This window comes from Narcine bancroftii, chromosome 2 (genome assembly GCF_036971445.1).
Source record: "Narcine bancroftii isolate sNarBan1 chromosome 2, sNarBan1.hap1, whole genome shotgun sequence".
In the NCBI taxonomy this organism is placed as follows: Eukaryota; Metazoa; Chordata; class Chondrichthyes; order Torpediniformes; family Narcinidae; genus Narcine; species Narcine bancroftii.
In genome coordinates, this window is record NC_091470.1 from 108,898,160 (window position 1) to 108,918,197 (window position 20,038).

At 49.2% G+C, this 20,038-nt stretch overlaps 2 protein-coding genes across 2 annotated transcripts; one reads left to right on the forward strand and one right to left on the reverse strand.

Moving 5' to 3' along the window:
• Positions 1-6,592: 6,592 nt before the first annotated feature.
• LOC138754129 (beta-microseminoprotein-like) lies at positions 6,593-13,255 on the reverse strand. Its single transcript, XM_069917983.1, has 5 exons — positions 13,137-13,255; positions 12,197-12,411; positions 12,024-12,117; positions 9,836-9,971; positions 6,593-6,833 (listed from the first exon to the last, which is right to left on the reverse strand). Exons 2-5 carry the CDS (start codon positions 12,227-12,229, stop codon positions 6,704-6,706), a joined length of 393 nt encoding a protein of 130 aa, XP_069774084.1. The 5' UTR covers positions 12,230-12,411; positions 13,137-13,255; the 3' UTR covers positions 6,593-6,703.
• A 1,545-nt stretch (positions 13,256-14,800) lies between these two features.
• LOC138754130 (beta-microseminoprotein-like) lies at positions 14,801-17,590 on the forward strand. The gene is made up of 3 exons (XM_069917984.1): positions 14,801-14,909; positions 15,058-15,254; positions 17,370-17,590. The coding sequence occupies exons 1-3, from the start codon at positions 14,886-14,888 to the stop codon at positions 17,494-17,496; spliced, it is 348 nt and encodes a 115-aa protein (XP_069774085.1). The 5' UTR covers positions 14,801-14,885; the 3' UTR covers positions 17,497-17,590.
• The last annotated feature ends 2,448 nt before the right edge of the window (positions 17,591-20,038 follow it).

Sequence of the window (20,038 nt, forward strand, 5' to 3'; positions counted from 1 at the left end):
CAATGCATTGGTCACCATTGGGCACAATGACTTGGTCAACATTGGGCACAATGCATTGGTCACCATTGGGCACAATGACTTGGTCACCATTGGGCACAATGCATTGGTCACCATTGGGCACAATGACTTGGTCACTATTAGGAACAATGCATTGGGCACAATGACTTGGTCAACATTGGGCACAATGCATTGGTCACCATTGGGCACAATGACTTGGTCACCATTGGGCACAATGACTTGGTCACCATTGGGCACAATGACTTGGTCACCATTGGGCACAATGCGTTGGTCACCATTGGGCACAATGACTTGGTCACCATTGGGCACAATGCATTGGTCACCATTGGGCACAATGACTTGAGCAAATTGACAACAAAGGGGCCTGCATATTGCAGCAGAGAGATGAGCTATTGTGATGACTCACAAACAACACTGATCTTTTAAACTAATTCGATAACACCCATGACAAACCAAAACTAGCACTAAATGCAGTTTTTTCCTCTCCAAAAATACTTTCTTCCCAATAAAATATTTACAAAAAAGAAAACCGATCAAAGTCTCTTCCCACCCTTACTTTCATAGCTATACATTTCCATCAATGTGCATTTTTACATACAGAATGAAACATGGAAGTCTGCAGACACTGTGATTGTAGTAAAAACACACAGAAAAGCTGGAAGAACTCAGACGGTCTCGCAACGTTTATAGGAGATAAAGGTATATCACTGACATTTCGGGCCTGAACCTTTCATCAAGGTATAAGCAAAGAACAGGAACGTAAACAAACTGCTCTACAGAGAGAATTTTAAAAATCATCAATAAAGTGCAAAAGTTCTTAAGTGATTCCCTGAATGAATTTGTCGTTGAGGAGTCTGATGGTGGAGGGGTAGGAGCTGTTCCTGAACCTTGTGGTGCGAGGCTTGTGGCACCTGTACCTCTTTCCTGATGGATTCTCGTAGGGAATCAAGGATCTTCACCAATCTTATCGAAGGCTTTACAAAAATTCAAATATTCCACATCCACTGGTTTCTTCCTTAGAGCTCATATCTACAGGCACATGCCTCAAAGAATTCCAGTGGATAAGTCAACCAGGACTTGGCTTTTATAAATCCACATTGACTGTGCTCAATAATATTATTTTTTCTGTCTCTTGGTATCACATACTTCATGATTAATGCATTTCCCCAACTCCTGGTGTCACTCAGTAGGTCCCTGATTTCTTTCTCCTTCCTTTCTCAAATAGAGGGTTCATGTTTATGGCCATCCAAGCTGCAGGAGCCATTCCAGGATTTATCCGTTTTCATGCTCTTGTGGCAGCTCACCAATAGGCAGGCGAATCGGCCCTGCGTGTAAGCCACGCAGCGGGGCAGCCGGCCAAAATGGCGCTGTCGGGGGTGTTCCCTTCCTCCCAGCACAGGGCTCAGAAGCCCGCGATGGGGGACCAATGACGCCCGGGTGATGTCAGCGCCCTCCTGCTCGTTTCTCAGCCAGGTCGGGGCTGGGAGTAAAAGTACAGCCCAGCAGCCTGCAATAAACTAGTCTGCTCACTGAGCTCAACCCGTCTGGTTGTGTGTGTTCTTTCAGTAGCAGTGTAGCTGCTGCTACAATTGGTGACCCCGACTGGTTCAAACGTATTTAAACCCATCATGAGTGAGCCTGGGATCAGCGCTATAACTGGAAAACTGTCTGAATTCTGGGTTCAGGAGCCGGAGACCTGGTTTGGCCACGTGGAGGCTCAGTTTCACCTCCGCCAGATTTCATCCAACACTACCAAATTCTACCATGTGGTCGCTGCCCTGGACCAGGCTACCACCAGACGCGTGCTGCACCTCGTTCAGCACCCACCCGCCGAAGACAAATATGAGATCATCAAGCGAGTGCTTACCGGATCCCTCGGACTATCCAGACACCAGCGTGCTGCTTGGATGCTACACCTCAACACTCTGAGGGATAGGTCCCCGATGGAGCTGATGGACGAGATGCTCGCACTCATGGGTGAGCACACCAACTGCCCACTCTTCGAGTGCATTTTCCTCAACCATATGGCTGGGGTCATCTGGCTGCTGCTGGTCCAATAGAGCTTCACTGACCCGAGGAATGTTACCCAGAAAGCCCAAGAGCTATGGCTCACACGATTCCCGGAGGGCTCAGCGGTCCAGCAGGTCACAAGACACAGGCACAACCACGCCAAGCCTGCCTCTAATGCTGCGGTAGAGCATCTGGCCCCTGAAGGGGCCCCCAAGAGCATCATCAAGGCCATAGCATCTGCTCCAGGCCTCTGCTTCTACCACCAGCACTGGGGAGCCAAGGCTCGGAAGTGTCATCAGCCCTGCTTGTTCCAGGGAAACGACCAGGCTGGGTGGCCAAGGACACAACCTCCTCTACCTGTGGGACTCAGTCAGCGGCCGGTGGTTCCTCATCGACACTGGAGCCCAGATCAGCGTCATCCTGGCCACAGCCATTGAGTCCAGGAACCAACCTCGTCGACCTCCCCTCCGTGCAGCAACGCAACAGCAATCCGCATGTATGGAGACAAGACAGTCCATATCCAGATCGGCCAAGAAATTTCGCATGGAGGTTCACCGTCTCGTACATCCTGACTGCCATCCTGGGTGCAGACTTCCTCCTCGCACACGGGTTTCTGGTGGATATTTGAGGTAGGCGCCTGGTGGATGCCCGTACCTTCCAGGCCGTTCGCTTCGACACCTCCCACTGGGAGCATCTGCAGATGGCTACGATCAGCATGCCCAGAGATGAGTTCCAGCAAATCCTGAATGAGTTCCCGACACTCCTCAATCCACAGTTCTCCACTGCCTCACTGCGCCATGGGGTGTTCCACCACATCACACCCAGGGCCCACTGGTTCACGCCATGGCACTCCGGCTCCTGCCTGATAAGCTCCGATGGCAAAAGAGTTTTCGCACCTGTTGGAACTGGGGATCATTCAGTGGTCCGACTGCCCATGGGCTTCACTGCTCCACCTGGTCCTGAAAGCCTCCGGCGGCTGACGTCCCTGCGGAGACTATCGACGGCTCAACGAGGCAACAGTTCCTGACCGTTACCCCATCCCTCACATCCAAGACTTTATGGCCAACCTGCACGGTAAGAGGGTTTTCTCTAAGATTGACCTGGTGCGCGGATATCACCAGATCCCAGTGCACCCTGAGGACATACCCAAGACAGCCATCATCACCCCCTTTGGGTTGTTCAAATTCTCAAGAACACTGCTCAGATCTTCCAGCGCCTCATGGACTCTGTGGGCAGGGACTTGGATTTAGTCTTTGTTTATTTGGATGACATCCTCGTCGCCAGCAAGAACTGGTCACAACACAAGGCCCACCTACGCGCCCTTTTCTCCCGGCTGGCCAATTTCGGCCTTACCATCAACCTGGCCAAGTGCCAGTTCAGGAAAGAGTCCATGCAGTTCCTGGGCCATAGCATCACAACCGAAGGAGCCATTCCCGCTGCCGCGAAGGTTGCCGCTATCAGGGAGTTCTCACTTTTACAACTGCTTCATCCTGGGATCTGCACGCATCATGCAGCCCCTATTCACCTTCATCGCAGCCAAGCATAAAATGCTCACTTGGAGTCCAGAAGCCTGCACTGCATTCGAGGCCACCAAGGACGCCTTCGCGAAGGCCACCATGCTTGCCCACGCGCACACCGACCTGTATATGACACTCTCTGTCGATGCCTCTCCCACAGCCATCGGTGCCATCCTGGACCAGCAGGTGAATGGACATTGGAAGCCACTGGAATTCTTCAGCTGCCTGCTCCTCCTGCTGGAACGCAAGTATAGTGCTTTCGACCACGAGTTACTGGGCATATACCTGGCGGTGCAGCATTTCCGCTATTTTTTGGAGGGGAGGACTTTTACCATCTTCACCGACCACAAACCCCTCACCCAGGTGCTCGTGATGGCAAAGGATCCCTGGTCAGCCTGCCAGCAGTGTCACCTCTCCTTCATGTTGGAGTTTACCACCGACATTCGGCACAAGACGGGGAAGGACAATGTGGTTGCCGATGCATTCTCACGTCCAGCCATCTGCGCGCTGACACCCAGCCTCGACTTCGATCAGCTCGCCCGGGACCAGAAGTCTGATGAGGAGATGAGGGCCTTCAAGACTGCCATCAAAGGCCTGCGGTTCTGAGACCTCCCGACTCCAAGTGGTGAAGACACCATCCTGTGCGATATCTCCATGGGCACCGCATGAACAGTGGTTTCCCAGCAGTTGTGCAGGCTGCGGAAGCAGATCGCGGGCTGAACCAGAACATGCACCCATTGCCAGATACACCAGGGCGCCCGTACAGGAGTTTGAGCACGTCCGGGAACAGTTCAGCCACATTCACGTGGACATCGTCGGGCTCACCCATTTCCCAGGGCAACTGTTACCTGTTTATGATAGTGGACCGTACCACTCACTGGCCTGAGGCGATCCCAATGCCAGATGCCTCCACCAACTCCTGAGCACTATTGCATGGTTGGGTCTCCCGGTTCAGCATCCCAGGTCACCTCACCAGCGATCGGGGTGCCCAGTTCACATCTGCACTCTGGGAACAGCTCGCCAACAGGTTGGGGATCCAGCTACACTGCACCACGGCCTACCACCCGCAGGCCAATGGACTGGTCGAACGTCTGCACCGACCGCTGGAGATTGTGAGGTGCTCCTGGGTATCCGCTCCACTCCCAAGGAAGGCATCATCTGCTGAGCTGGTCTACGGTGCACTGATGGCATTATCTGGTGAGTTCATCAATGCACCTCACTATCTCCAGCGGTCGCTGCACAAGCTACTTCCTTACCTCAGGGCATGCTTGGACTCGTTCGAACCCCCATCACCACCCAGGCATGGCACCCGCCCGTCTCACATTCCCAGCAAACAGCTTTCCGCGGAGTACATTTTCATTCAGTGGGGGCCGACCGCGGCACCTCTGCAGCGACCGTATGAAGGGCCGTACAGCGTTCCAGCTCCATGTTCACTCTGGACATTGGCGGCAGGCGGGAGCTGTTTACCATGGACAGGCTGAAGCCAGTGCACCTCGATCCCACTGAGCCCGTGGTCATTGCCCATCCCAAGAAGTGAGGCCGCCTGGCAAAAAAAGACATTTTTTGGAGGGGGTCTGTGTGGTGGCTCACCATTAGGCAGGTGAACCGGCCCCGCTTCTAAGCCACGCAGTGGGGCAGCCAGCCAAAATGGCGCCATCGGGGGTGTTCCCTTCCTCCCAGCATGGGGCTCAGAAGCCAGCACCACTAGACTGAGGAACAGCTTCTTCCCACGGGCAGTGACAATGCTGAACAACCAAAGGAACTGCTCACATTCACTACCAAGACTCTCATATTTACGAAGCAATCTTTGTTTATTTATTTGCATATATGAACACTTGTCCTGCGTATGTAGTTTGTATGTGAGTTATGTCTGGTTGTGTGTCTGCGTGTTTTTGCTCTGAGGACCTGAGAGAATGCTGTTTCCTTGGCTTGCGCTTGTTCAGTCAGATGACAATAAATGATTTGTTTTCTTCCTTGAGGATCGTTTTTGAAGCATTTAAATCACCTGCCAATTCATTCAGCTTCATTTACCATCTCTGGGCAGAAGGCACCCACATTTGTCTTTTTCACATACCTACAGAAGTACTTGCATATTCTATTTACCTGGTAACCTTCTGCTGAATTCGAAAATGTTCCCAAAGCTCTAGTTTCTTCCTTTTTTCTGGTGACTTTCTGAGTTTCCCTTGGATTTGGATCTTTGAGATACATCAGTTTTGAGCCCCTTGTAATTATCCTCACTTTGTTTTTTTTTAAACTAATATGAATTTCATGTATTTTCTCATTTGCACTGGACCCTGGATTCCCTGGTATTTCTGGGATATTGGTGTTGTTCTAAAGGTCTAGAAGGCTCCATTATTGGAACATTTAGAATGTAACTTACATGAAATTCTTTAACTTTGTCTACCATAAGGAAGACAGAGTTGCCACTTGTCCAGTGTCTCTCCCTGAAATGAGGACCCAGTGATGAATGAACTCGCATCCTCTGGTTCACAAGACCCATACTCTAACCACTGAACCTTTGGAGCCTCCTTTAGTGGAGAGCACCAAGTGGAGTCTCCTCCATGTCCTGATGCACACACTCTCCCGAATGGAGACACGTGTGCCCCCAATGTTCAGTCTGCTGCTGAACATATTGTGAAACCCTTGACATCCACACAATCTTGTCACACATTCAACATCCAAAACCTGTCCTGTACTTTCACAGATCTCCTGTTTCTCACCCTCATTTCCAATTGTAGTGAAGGGACAGAGAACGACTGCAAAATAACTGTGGAACTAGAAGACCCTTTCCATCCAACACACAGTATCTTTGAACCACTGTCATCAAGGTGGGTGGTATAGGAGCATCAAAATCAGGACTGCCAGCTGGGGAATAGCTTCTTCCACAGCCCACGAGACTGATGAACAGTATCCTGTAACCATGAAATCATCCAAAATATTGATGTATACCCGTACTAATTTTGATTCTTTATGATCTGTGTAGTGTATTTTAGTGCACGGTCTGGAGAGATGCAGTTTCTTCAGGTTGTACATGTGCAATCAGATGATAAACTTGAATGCTTTTATTGTGATTCAAACATTATATGCAGGAGACATGGCACCCAAATCCCATGACTGAATGTTTCTGCACAGGGAATGAACTGCGTGTTTATTTCATCTCATTTCCCAATAGCTTTCCATATGGGACATTCAACATTGGGGCTGTCCTTCCTATGGACTCGATATCGACAATTTTCACGATCAAAAATTGCCTCACAGTCTTTTGAGAACTTGACTGGTTTTGTGAACCTGGGGAGGAGATCAGAAATTCAATTCAGTTGCACAGAAAGGACAGATTTAGAAGGAACCCACTCAGATTATGGGGTCCATACTTATTCTGGGTTGGAGCAGGCAGCAACACCCACTCCCCCACACTCATCATTGACATTTCAAACATGAATTGAATCTGCCTTCGCCACAGTGCGTGCCAGACCCATTCCACTCGCCACGTGTCTGGACGTTTCTATCGGGTAATTGTTCGCTCTCGTCAGTCAGCTTCATCGTGACCTCTCTCTTACCTCCAAAACCTTATTGCTCTGGCTGATCCAAAATCTACCAAGGAGAACAACTTCAACTTTCCCAGCCTCACCATTCACAGAAATCAAGGATTAAAAACACAGGTGGTGGAGGAACTCAGCAGGTCTCACAGCATCCATAGTTGGTACATACGAACTGTAATAAGAGCAGGAGACGCTCACCTGGCCCGTTGAGACTGCTCCATCATTCAGTCAAATCACAGCTGATCGAACCATCAGCTCATCTCCACCTTCATGTCACAGCTGATCTCCACCTACCTGCCTTTTCCCCATGTTCCTTAATTCCTCTACGGAAAAAAAATCTATCCAAACTGGTCTTAAATATGTTTACTGAGGTAACCTCTACTGCTTCCATGGGCAGTGAATTCCACAGATTCGCCACCCTCTGAGAAAGCAAACATCTTCACGGTCTGAGTAAAAATGTATCACCAACGTTTCAGGTCTGAGCTCTTCCTCAAGGACCTTTACCACAATCACAGCATCTGTACCCTTTTGTGTTTCACACCCCAAGTGATGGCCCCATAAGTCAAACCATATTGGCAAAGGATGCCAATGCACCACTCAACTGAAGCCACAAGCTCCCACAAATTGATTGGGAGCCATTCATAATTTGCCTGATTCCTCACTGACAACCCATCAGATCACACGCTGCAGGTCACAGCGTGCCCAGAGAACAGAACCACTCAAGAGAGAGTGAAACACTAAAGTCTGCAATGTAGTAAAAACACAGATGTACTGGAGGAACTCAGCAGGTCTTGCAGCACAGAGGCATATCTAGGGCATGGCAGGTGCCCTGGTTGCAAATTGAGTGGGGGGGGGGGGGTTGCCACTGACAAGTCAGACAAGCCATTCTCAGGTCAAGGAGGAGGAGAAGCAGCAGCATGCACCATTATAACGCTTCAGGTACCATCACAGCTCGGTGTGTGGCCGCCATGAAGGGAGGGAGGGGAGGAACGAAGGAACTTGGTGCAGATCAGAATGAGCAAAGGTGAGGAAAGGGTCACGGGGTTGGAGTGCTGCCGGGCCCTAGAGGCAATGGAGCTGTGGTGGGCGGGGGGGAAATATCAGTGCTTGGTGGGCGGGGGGGAAATATCAGTGCTTGCCATAGGTGCTATTTTTCATAGATTCACCCCTGTTGCAGAGTCCATAAGAGGTAACGTTATATTACCAATGTTTCTGGCCTGAGCCTTCTTTCAAGGTATTTAGTATTCTAACCCAGTGGTTCTCAACCTTTCTTTCCCCCCACTCACTTACCACCTTAAGTAATCCCTTTCCACCAGACTTCACTCCATCAAGGACATCTACAAGAGGCGGAGACTTAAGAAAGCAGCCTCTATCCTCAGGACCCCCACCACCCAGGTCATGCCCTCTTCACTCTGCTACCATCAAGAACTCAGCATCACAAGAACAGCTTCTTCCCCTTTCCCATCAGATTCCTGAATGATCAATGAACTGCACACACTGCCCTATTTTGACTTTTTGTGCACTATTTTTATTTATTTCTGTAAAGCAGTTAAGAAAGGTTTGCACTGTCACAAACAATAAAGTTTGCAACTTGTTCAGTAACAATCTGATTGTGATTACTAACCACAGAGCACCTTTGGGATCCTGCCCCACTCCAATCCATTCCTCTAGTCTCCCATGACTACACCAATGTTCATGGAGCTGATGTCTTACAGCTCCAACAACCAGTTCACTCCTGACCTCAGGTTTTGCTGGTGAGTTTGTGAACTTTCTCTGGGTTCACCATACACATAAATCAAGGAGTAAAAACACAGAGATGCTAGAAGATCATCTGGGTGTTGTGGTGAGAAACACAGACAGTTACACCTTCGCCTTGTTGTTGAGGGGATTGGTGGAATCTGCATGGGGGTTTGATGGGGATTTTTGGAGAATCAAATGATTTTGGGTTGCATTGGTGTCAGCACTTATAAACATCAAACTTTTTGGACCACTTTTTTGGGCCAACAAAGGAGAGGAGTCAACGTTTACACAGGTCAAAACTTTGACCTCAATAAGTACCAGCGTCATTCAAGGCATTGGGAGTTCAGATGGACGGGTGGCCAGGAGCTCCTGTGACCGGATAACTGAAGGTCCGGTGTCAGGGCATCAGGAGCTTGAATGAGCGAGCAGTTGGGTCCAAAAATAATAGGGTCAACTTTTACTTGGTTATGTGGAAAACACAGGATTTTTAGGCCAAAAAAAAAGGGAAGGTTACACAAGTTGATGGCCAGCAGGGACTCAGCAACCCTATTTGGTTAACACCTGCTATCACTTTACTATTCCCATCCAATGGGATCCCCCCAACAGCCCTCCCCTTCGACATGCATCCATATCCAGATCCCACATGATACTAGAATCTGGCTCCATTTTGCTTCGAAGGAAGCCCATGGTTTGGGCTGCCCCTTGTGTCACACCCATTAATTCCCAATGCAGTGCCAACCCTGCCACTTGCACCCTCCCTGGCATTGGTAACACCCAGATGAAAGGCTCAAGCCCAAAATATCAGTTATGTATCTATACCTGTGCTACATAAATTGTTGGACCTGCAGAGCTTCTCCAGCATTTTGTGTTTTTACCTCAACCACGGTGTCTACAGATTTTCGTGATTTACTATTGATAACACCCATTCGAGTCCTCTGGTGCCGGTTCACGGGTTGGGACCAGATCATGCACGCCATGCGGTTCAGAGCGTGGCGATGGAGGATTGCTTACATCTCACAGCAACGGTATCCTTCTTCAAAGCACGTGCACTTCATGCAGTCGTGATTCTTCCAACTGTCTCCTATTTCATGAATCGTCCCATCGGATTTGTCGGTGCAGCTCGTGAAGTCTCGGGCCTCGCTCAGCTCTGTCGGTGAAAGAGGCAGCTGTTGGTCAGTATCCCAGCAGGGAGCGGTGTGACCCATGGGAGTGGCAGCGTTGACCCAGTGCTAATGGGATTTAGAAATGAGCCCACACGGGACCTTGGGGGAAAAGAGACAGGTTCTGCCCGGGGGAGGGCAAGTTGCTTAACATCTGGGACTTGGCTGCACCATCGAGTTTCTCCTGGATTTTTGGAGGCTTCAAATGCAGGAAACTGAAGCAAAACAATCTGCTGGAGGAACTCAGCAATGGTCGTTTCGGGTCTGAACCCTTTAACAATTGATGCTGCTTGAGCTTCTTCAGTAGATTGGGGCTTTTTTTTTCCACTCAGGGTTTTGTCTTCAGCACCTAACCAAACCACCAGCTCCAACCCCAAAGGAATATTGGCATCCGGAGCCCAATCCTGCCTGCCACCACCGGGTGGTTGGGGGGGGGGGGTGGGGGCGCTGAGTCACTGATTACTATGCAAGCCCTTGGGCCAATTTGATGCCCAGAATTCACCCAGACTGTGGGTTCTGGTTGGAGCCAGTCACTGGTTTGGCTCATTCTCAACCATTCCTAGATTGTGGGTTGAGGGGAAGGGGCTGTCATTCTCGCCGGGACCACGACAGCCCTGTGATCGTAAGCCAGTGGCTTCTACAGTTGAGTGTTAACTGTCGAGTAAACAATGAGAAGACGGGCAGGTCAGGCAGCAGCAGTGGAGAGAAAGGAAGACATTAGAGAAATAGAGAGTCAGCTTTTGGGCTGGAACTCTTCTTGAATTTCAAACCATTGAGTTCCTCCAGCTTCTTGTTCTATCCTCTAGTTCCCAGCAACTGTAACTTATTGGCTTCTCTTGAGCTACATATCGGTCAGGTTACAGGAGCATAGAATCAGAGGACACTACAGCACAGAAGCAGGCCCTTTGGCCCATCAGGTCTGTGTCACATAATTCATACTTGGACACAGTTTTGTGTCATGGCTGGACGACAGGGCAGCACTCTCTCAGCTGTGGATCATCCCTCGCCACTCTCAGACTAACCCATAACACACACGGGAGCAGAAATAGACTATTCAGCCTATCAAGTCTGCCCCACCATTTAATCATGAGTTGATCCATTCCCCCACTCAGCCCCACAACCTTTGATGCCCTGGTCAATCAAGAACCTATCAATTTCTATCTTAAATATGCCCAATGACTCAGCCTCCACAACCACCTGTAGCAATAAATTCCACAGATTTACCACCCTCTTGCTGAAGAAATTCCTGTGCATCTCTGTTCTAAGTGGACAAACTTCAATCCTGAAGTTGTGCCCTCTTGCCCTAGACTCTCCCACCATGGGAAACAACCTTTCTACATTTGCTCTGTCCACGCCTTTCAACATTCAAAATGTTTCAACGAGACCCCACTCTCATTCTCCTAAATTCCAACAAGTATAGGCCAAAGGCAGTCAATCCTTTCATTCCCAGAATCATCCTTGTGAATCTCCTCCACACCCTCTCCAGCGTCAGCTCATCTTTTCTTAAATGAGGAGCTCACAATTCTTCAAGTGAGGTCTCACCAATGCGAGATAAAGCTTCCACATCACATCCCTGCTCTTATATTCTATTCCTCTTGAAATGTATTGCATTTGCCTCCTTCACCACCGACTCAAACTGCAAATTTACCTTCAGGCTACCCCGAAGGAGGACTCCCAGATCCCTCTACATCTGGACACCTTCAGTTTTCCCCATTTAGAATGTAATCTGCTCGTTTATTTTTTTTTTCTCCACCAAAGTGCATGACCGTCCACTTTTTCAACATTGCATTTCATTTGCGACTGCTCTGTCCTTGCTCCTAATCCATCTCCTACAGCCTCCCTGTTTCTTCAACGCTACCTTCTCCTCCGCCTGCAAACTTGGCCATCATCAACATATAAAAAGAGGCAGCCAGCCATCCCCGAATGATCCCTGTATTCTGACCGAGTGACAAGAGGGGAGGCAGGGCCGCCTAGTGTTAGCGCTGAGCTGCGAGGGTGATGGTCGCCCAGATCAGGCTGAGAGTGGAGTCTCGGACTACCAAAGTCATCGCCTTCCTCCTTGGAATACATGTAGCAGGCGGATTCCGACAGCGGGACAGCGGGAAGCAGCAGAACGATGCACACCAGGAGTGTCTGCAGAAGAAGGGGGAGAAAGAGTTAGGTCACCGAAAACCATGCAAGGAACGGCACGCAAAAGCTCATCCGTACATACCATGACCATCCCGAGCAGGCTGGTTCCTCCCATCGTCGGAGCGGGACCACCTCTGTCCTGGAGACACTGGCCGCTGTCTTTTTAACCCTCCAATTTCGCTGCCAAACCGGTCTCACGACCCTGCTGACGCTGCCTGTGTCCCTTCCAATCAACTTAATGTCGAGGCCGTCAGCTCATTGGTCAGATGTCGTCCCATCGGAAGATTTGTCCCAATGCTTTGAAAACCAATGGAGTAGATCACCTGCCCACCTCCCAAATAGGCATCCCTGGAAAATCTCATTGGAATCTGGAAGTCGCATTTAATCACCTAGTTACCCGTTGCCCTGAAATTACAAACGTGTTTCTCTCGAATTCATCCAAACACGTGGCGAAGACTGGTGCAACCAAACTGGATATTTTATACTTTCACCCGGGAGCGCATAATGTGTCGTCGGTGTGGGGTGGTCGAAAAATTGAAAGGACCTCTCACTTGCAGGGACTTTGCACCCATTGCTTCTTGGTTACAAGCCGTGCAACTCAGTCTTTATCCCCCTGCGGGGCAATAATGTCCGAAAAAAGAGGTTTCCAATGAGATTTTTTTTAAAAAACCCACAATGGTGGAGAAACTTAGCAGGTCTAACTTTGGGTTTCGGGCTTGAGCCCTTCATCAAGTTACCTTAATTTTTAAATTTAGATCCAGACATGCAGCAGGGTAACACGTCATTTTGGCCCATGAGTCCGTACCGCCTAATTTACACCCCATTAAACGACCCCGAGTCAGTTTCGAAAGGAGGGAGGAAGCCGGAGCCCCGGGGGAAACCACGCAGAAACGGGTAGAACGGACCCTTCCAGACCCCTCGGGATTCGAACCCCCGCCAAGGACACTAACCACTACCCAACCATGCCCGCCCACTTGATGAAGGACTCAAGCCCTAAACGTCGGTTATGTATCTTTGCTTACATAAAGTTTGACCAGATGAGTTTCTCCAGTGTTGTTTTTAATTCAACCACGGTGTCTGCAAACTCTACAATTTCCAATGAGAGATCCTTCTCCTTGGCCTTGCCTTCAGCCACGCCAACCTGCGGATATGAAGAGGTGACCTTGATGCAGTGAAGCAGTTGTGAAGCAGGGTCTTCAAACTGAAATTCTCTTTCTACAGATGCGCCTGACATGCACAATGGCCAGAATTTGCAGTTTTTTTTTATTGCCATGTAATATTTCCTGCACCTTACTGTTTCTTAGCGTCGCCCAAGCATCACCCCCGAGATCAGGAGTAAGAACAGAAGAAACATGAACAGCTGCAGGCCACTCGGGCTGTCAAGCCCATCCTACCATTCAGTACGATCTTGGATCATATACCTGGGCTTCAAGTCAGTTCCCCAGAGCCCTCACTTCCCAGAAATATATCTACCTAAAACCACCCCTCCATGACTCCCTGCACTTCACATTTGACTATCTGGTCCCTTCTGATCCTGACAACGGGAGAGGAGCGCCTGTTGCACTCCCCCGACGCGTGGTCAGTCCACCTATTCCTCACAGAGGCCAAGTTGCACACAGCCTCAGGAATATTCCTCTGGTAAAATGTAGAAACGCTGGAGGAACTCAGCAGGTCCCTGGAGCGCTGGCGGCTATGGATTGGGTCTCGGAACCGGGTGGAGCTGGGTTGGGGGGGGGGGTGGGGAGCGTGGGGCGCCTTGGGACAAAACCCAGGTGTCGTCCGTCACCAGCGTCAGTGAACATGGGGATGGACCCTGGATCTTCCGCAAGGTTGGAATGGCTCCTTTGCACGGATCACTCCACGGGCCAACTTTGTCTCCATCAGACGTGAGTGAATTCCATGACTCCACAAACTGTCCGTGATCATGGAGACATCTGGAACAATCCCAACCCCTGCGTTCGCAAGGACACATGGACAGACCCCCCACCCACACCGTTCAACGGACTGATCCATCCCATCGCTCGGGTGCGTGTGCGCCAAAGGAGGGAGTGGCGAGGTTGGCACTGCATCGGGAATTGATGGGCGTCGCAGAGGGGACACCCCAAACCAAGGGCTCCCGCGGGATCTGGATCTCGATCGAGGTCGGGCGGGGATGTTGGGATCCCATAGAACAGTCGTACCAGAAGTAATTCACGCAGCACCGACACAGACCCTTCACCCCACGGAGTGCCTGCAGACCACAAGACACCGGCACCCTACATCCCCATGGAACTCCCCGCAGATTCTAGCAATCCCCTGGGCACGAAGGACCACGCGAAACAATAAATCCTCAGATTTATTGTCAAAATACATACAACCCCGAGATTCTTTTTCCCTGCAGGCGCGGCAGAACTACCACTGTAAAAAAAACCTGTACACCTGTAAATAAAGAAAGAAATATAAGCAGACTGACTGCAACACAGAGAGGAAAAAAAGTCAGTAAAATGCAAAAGTAAGTCCTTAAATCTCCTGGGATTCTTTAAGGAATTTGAGGGATAAAGAGATTCCCCATCCAATCCTGTCGCCGGACCACTTTATCTCCGCGGTGGTAGGGAAATCTTCCATCGGATGTTCGTCAACCTGTCAATTTAGTTAACTTGCTTGGCAGCAGGCTGGAGAGAAAGGGGTGCAGAACCGAGGGTTGAACGACCCGCGTGGCAGTGGAACGGAGGGATAAAACCCCTGCGGCGCCGGTGCCTCCAGGACAGAGGGTGGCCCGTTCCGGCGGCAGAATGAGTCTGTTCGGGATGAACCCGGTAGGTGCGGGATTCAGGGAGGGCACTTGCTGCTCGCTGCGTCTTCTCTGGTACCGCACGCTTCCTTCTCCGAGCTCAGAGGGGCAGGCACCACCAGGGACCTCAGCGCTTCGCTCACCTCGCTCCGCTTTCGCCCTTTCTCCTGCAGAAAGTCCTGCTGTGCATCGTTCTGCTGCTTCCCGCGGTGCCGTTGTCAGATTCCGCCTGCTTCTTTGCGGAAAAGGATCCGAATTCCGACTGCATTGACAATTTCGACGGATCGGCGCACGGGGTCGGAACACAATGGAGGAATTCCCACTGCATGCAGTGCTCTTGTATGGAGAGCAATTACCGGTGCTGCGATCTGTAAGCGTTCGCCGTGCGCATTCTCTCGCTTCGCCAGGGAGATTGTGGTGGTGGTTGGGGGGTGGGAGGGGACGGGATACGACGGCTTGGTGAGGGACTGAGTGGGACAGCGAGATAGGGAAAGAGGACGGTCGGATGCCGGTAGAGAGGAGAGAAGGGAGGTGCATTTGGCGAAACTCCGTCAACCACCACAGGCTCCTTGGAACCCGCAGGGAGAGGGGGTCCCTTCTCTGGACACGCTGTGAACCGCAGTCACTCTCTGGCAAGACATTCGGAAAGGAATCAAGGAAGGTCTAAACTCCCAGTCAGTGTCATGTGGTGGGTTTCGGTTCAACATCACACCACGAAGAAACAGGATTTAAAGTCTCCAGACGCCGTGGTTGAAGTAAAAACACGATGCTAGAGAAACTCAGCAGGTCAAACAGGGCTAAAACTTTGGTTATGTATCTTTATCTTTACTATATGAAGTACACTGTTTGACCTGGTGAGTTTCTCCAACATTTTACTCCACTCAGACAACAGTCATCCACATTAACCTTTGGACTCGGCCAATATATATTTCATATCTACTCCAGATTGGGTTCATGGGTAAATCTAGACCAGCATGCTACCTTTCAATACTAGTTAACATTGGGGTGCTTAGGAGGCCAAAACTGGAAAAAATAGAGAGGGTAATACAGTCAAGTCAAACTGTGTACTTTATATAGCAAAGATAAAGATACATAACCAATGTTTAGGGACTGAGATCTTCATCAAGGTACGAGCAAAATGTAGGCTGGAACCTGAATGAAATGGGGATGGGAAGGGGCAGAGCGAGGAGCACAGTCCCCACAGGCAGGAGGTAATAGGTGGATAAGGGAGGAGGGCACACCAGCAAATGGGGAGGGGAGATGGGTGGAGAGCTGGAGGAAGGAAGACCAAGGGATGGGGGAGAACAGGGAGTCAGCTATCAAAGGAGAACCACTTCAAGGTAGTTTCAAAGGAGAACGTTGTTGTTCGGGTTTGTGTGGGTCCCACAGGTTAAGAACCAGACCAAAGTGGAGGTACAAAGCACATGTTTATTTTTGGGGATGGAATTGAGATAACAGGGTTGATATGTCAAGCAAACTTCTACACATACACAGTATGCAGGGGGTAAATATACACTTTCGGATGAAGAGGGGGAAACCGACAGAAACTGTGGAAGTTACAAGAGCATACACATTCAACAATCAGATCAAAGTGATACTATGTGCCCCCACCCTTTGACCAGCATGGACACAGCTCTGCTACCTAGCCTTGAGACTCACCCCAACCCAGTGTGGAAGGTGATACTTACATGCCACGAAGAGTCCAAAGAGGCAGAACAAAGGGGCACATGGCCCTTTATAGTTCTGTGGACAAAGCTGGGGGCCAATCATAAGTGTCAGTGTGGACCCCGTTGGTTGCTGTGGCCAATGGCTTGAAGCCAAGTGCAGGGGCTCAGCAGGGGTGATTCACCTGGGTCAATTGGCTGAAGGTCAGGGCTGAGTCTGGGCAGGCTGCCTGGACTGTAGCACCTGGTGATCTAGATGAGTCAATCGTAAGGGTCACCTTGATGGCTTGGGATGAGTCTTTGACCTTGATTGGCAAGTAATGTGTCCTCTGAACAGGAGCGCAGCAGCACCACTCAATGGTGGATGCTGCTTCTCCATTACAAACGTCAGTGACAGGGATCTCCCAGTAGCCAACCATTTCAATTCTGTGCCCCATTCCCATGCTGGCATGTCTGTCCGTGGCCTCATGCACCATCAAACCAAGGCCACCTGTAAGCTGGAAGAGCAACACCTAACTTTCCATCTGGGCACTCTCCAACTGGATGGCATTAACATTGAATTCTGCTAGACAACTCTCCAATCTCCATCCCTCCCCCATCACTCTATCATCTTTCCTCCAGCTCTCCAGTCCCTTCCCTCTCCACTCACAGAGATAACCCTCCTTCACCTGTTTGCTGGTGTGCCCTGCCTCCCTTATCCACCTATCACCATGTTCTCCCACTTTCCCCTCCTTCCCCCACCATTTTGTTTGGGCACCTATCTACAAAACATGGTTTTGTTTCTGAATTGTTCATCATTAGATTTATGATCTGTTCCCTAGGGCAATGAGACCAATTAATTACCCAAGTGAATGCATCGCAGTCTTGGACCATGAAAGATGTGTTTATCGAGTCCACTTGAGAGAAGATCCTTCGATTGAATGTCCAGTTAACACATTTATTGGGTAATGAGGAGGATTCGACAAGCAGTTCACTTCCTGTGAGGTGAACACAGACACTATACTCTAGTCTGTAATGTCACAATAAATATCTTCCACAGTTATGTGTGTGTGTGTGTGTGTGTGTGTGTGTGTGTGTGTGTGTGTGTGTGTGTGTGTGTGTGTGTGTGTGTGTGTGTGTGTGTGTCTGTGTGTGTGTGTGTGTGAGTGAGTAAAAGAGACAGAGCTCCCTTCTCCAAATGTATCTCGATGTGGGAGAATGGATGAGGCTGCCTGACAGATCTAAGAAAATCACTTAGAAACTTGACATTTCCAAATCTAGCAGTTGATAAACAGGGGCAGAACTTGCCAATTAGGTCCTCTAATCTGGCCTGACCTTCAGTCGTTTCATGGGTAATCTGCCCCACATTCCATCTCCTCTTCTGAACCCATTCTCCGGGAAGTCCTGAATTCCCTGACATCTGAGTTAGCACACCTGAAGGAAGGCTCAGGCCCAGATTTGCCTCTTGCCTTTCATGGATACTGCGTGACCTGCCTAGTTTGTGTCGTGCACTGGACTCCAGCATCTGCAGAATTCTTTACTGGCCATTTTTAGGCCCACAGCGTAACTGCAATTAAAGTATTGTTTGGACCCTGGAAATCTTTCACTTTGTGTGAGAATTGAATGATTTAGATTTAGATTCAGGTTTCTGATTTATTGTCAGAGTACGTACATGATAGCACATACAACCCTGAGATTCGCTTTTCCTGCGGGCACAGCAGAATTATCACCAATTGTTAGTGCAAAAAATAAACTGCACACAGCATGAAACGAAACAAACAATAATATGATAACAAATGATAACGAATGTAAACAAACCGACTGTGCAATACAGAGAGAACAAAAAGAAAATCAATGAAGAGGCCTTAATGAGTCCCTGATTGAGTTTGTCATTGAGGAGTCTGATGATGGAGGGGGAGCAGCTGTTCCTGAACCTGGTGGGGCGAGTCTTGTGGCACCTGTACCTCTTTCCTGATGGCAGCAGCAAGAACAGAGCGTGAGCTGGGTTGTAAGGGTCTTTATGGATGATTGCTGCTGAGAGAGGGTTGAGAGTTTAGTGTTGGGGAAATTTTTGTTTCAGACCTGAGACATTTCAATGTAATATTCAAATATCTTCAATTACAGCACAGTACAGGCCCTTAACCCACAATATTGTGCCAACCTATTTAAACATACTCAGCAAGCTAAACCCTCCCTACCTCACACCCATAACTCTCTATTTTTCTTAACTCCATCAGTCTTTTCAATGCCCCTCTTCTATCGGCCGCCAGCACCCATGGCATTGCATTCCAGGCACCCACTACTCTCTTTGTGATGGTGCCCCTAACTATAGATGCCCCAACCAGAGGAAGCATCATTCTTCCATGTCAAGAAATTACTCTATGTCATGCAATAGCACAGAATATGTAATATTACACAAAATTGCCTTCTGCCTGCCCTAAGGCAGACAGAGAGTTAGCATTAGTATCGCCAGGAACCCCTTACAGTAAGAGAGAAAGACAACCAAAAAAGAATCTCTCCAGGGACACGGAGTGTCTGTGAATTCGCCTCCACTGCTCCCGCAGCGTCTACAGCATTGTTCCCTCTAAGCTGTGTCCGTGTACATGCGCACGCGCATTTTGCAGGCTGCGTACAAATGGTATTAATGTGTGCACATACTGAACAAAGCAGTTCAAAGTAGAGAATAAAATCTCAACTAAATACATTACTTAAAAAAATGCCAATACATGAGAGATGGGCTGCGCCAAAACTATCTTGAAACAATTTCAGGTTATATTTGCACAAACATTCAGTGCACACATATTGTTGTCACAAGAAAAAAAATTGCACAACGTAAGATTTTTGCACATACTGACTACTCAAAATTAAGGGGAACTTTGCACAGTAGCCACATAGTTTGCTGTTCGATTCATTGGCAACGCAAGCTCCAGATCCAAACCTCCAATGTGATCAGGAAGCCTTGAGCACCCAAGGATCTAGGGGAGTCCGTCTTGCCATGCCATAAGAATGCCAAACGATCAAATGAACAGCACACATTAACCATCTGAGACTCTCATATTTGTTTATTTGTACAGATTAAATACTTGTCCTGTATTGTTTGACCGAATGTGTCCAGTTGTGTGTCTGCATGTTTTGCATCAAGGACCAGAGAATGCTGTTTTGTTGGGTTGTACAATTAGATGACAACAAACTTGACTTGACTTGCCCTATCCCCTGCTAACCTTCCCATGAGATCTATTCCGCTGCTGTCTGTGGCATCATCTGTGGTCCTCGTGTTGAGATGGTTTGTGCGTGAAATCAGGGATCCAATTTAGAGGTCAGGCAGGCACAGTAGAAGTGAATAAACCTTGTTCAAATGATCTTGCAAGACACCACCTCATCAATCATCTGTCCGGACAGCACTAGGGTGCATTCTACCCGGGGGCTATCTTGCTTCTGTGTGTCAAAGCAAAGGTTAAAAGTCAGCCTGAGGAATGAATCAGAATTTATTGTCATGGTCATGTCACGAAAT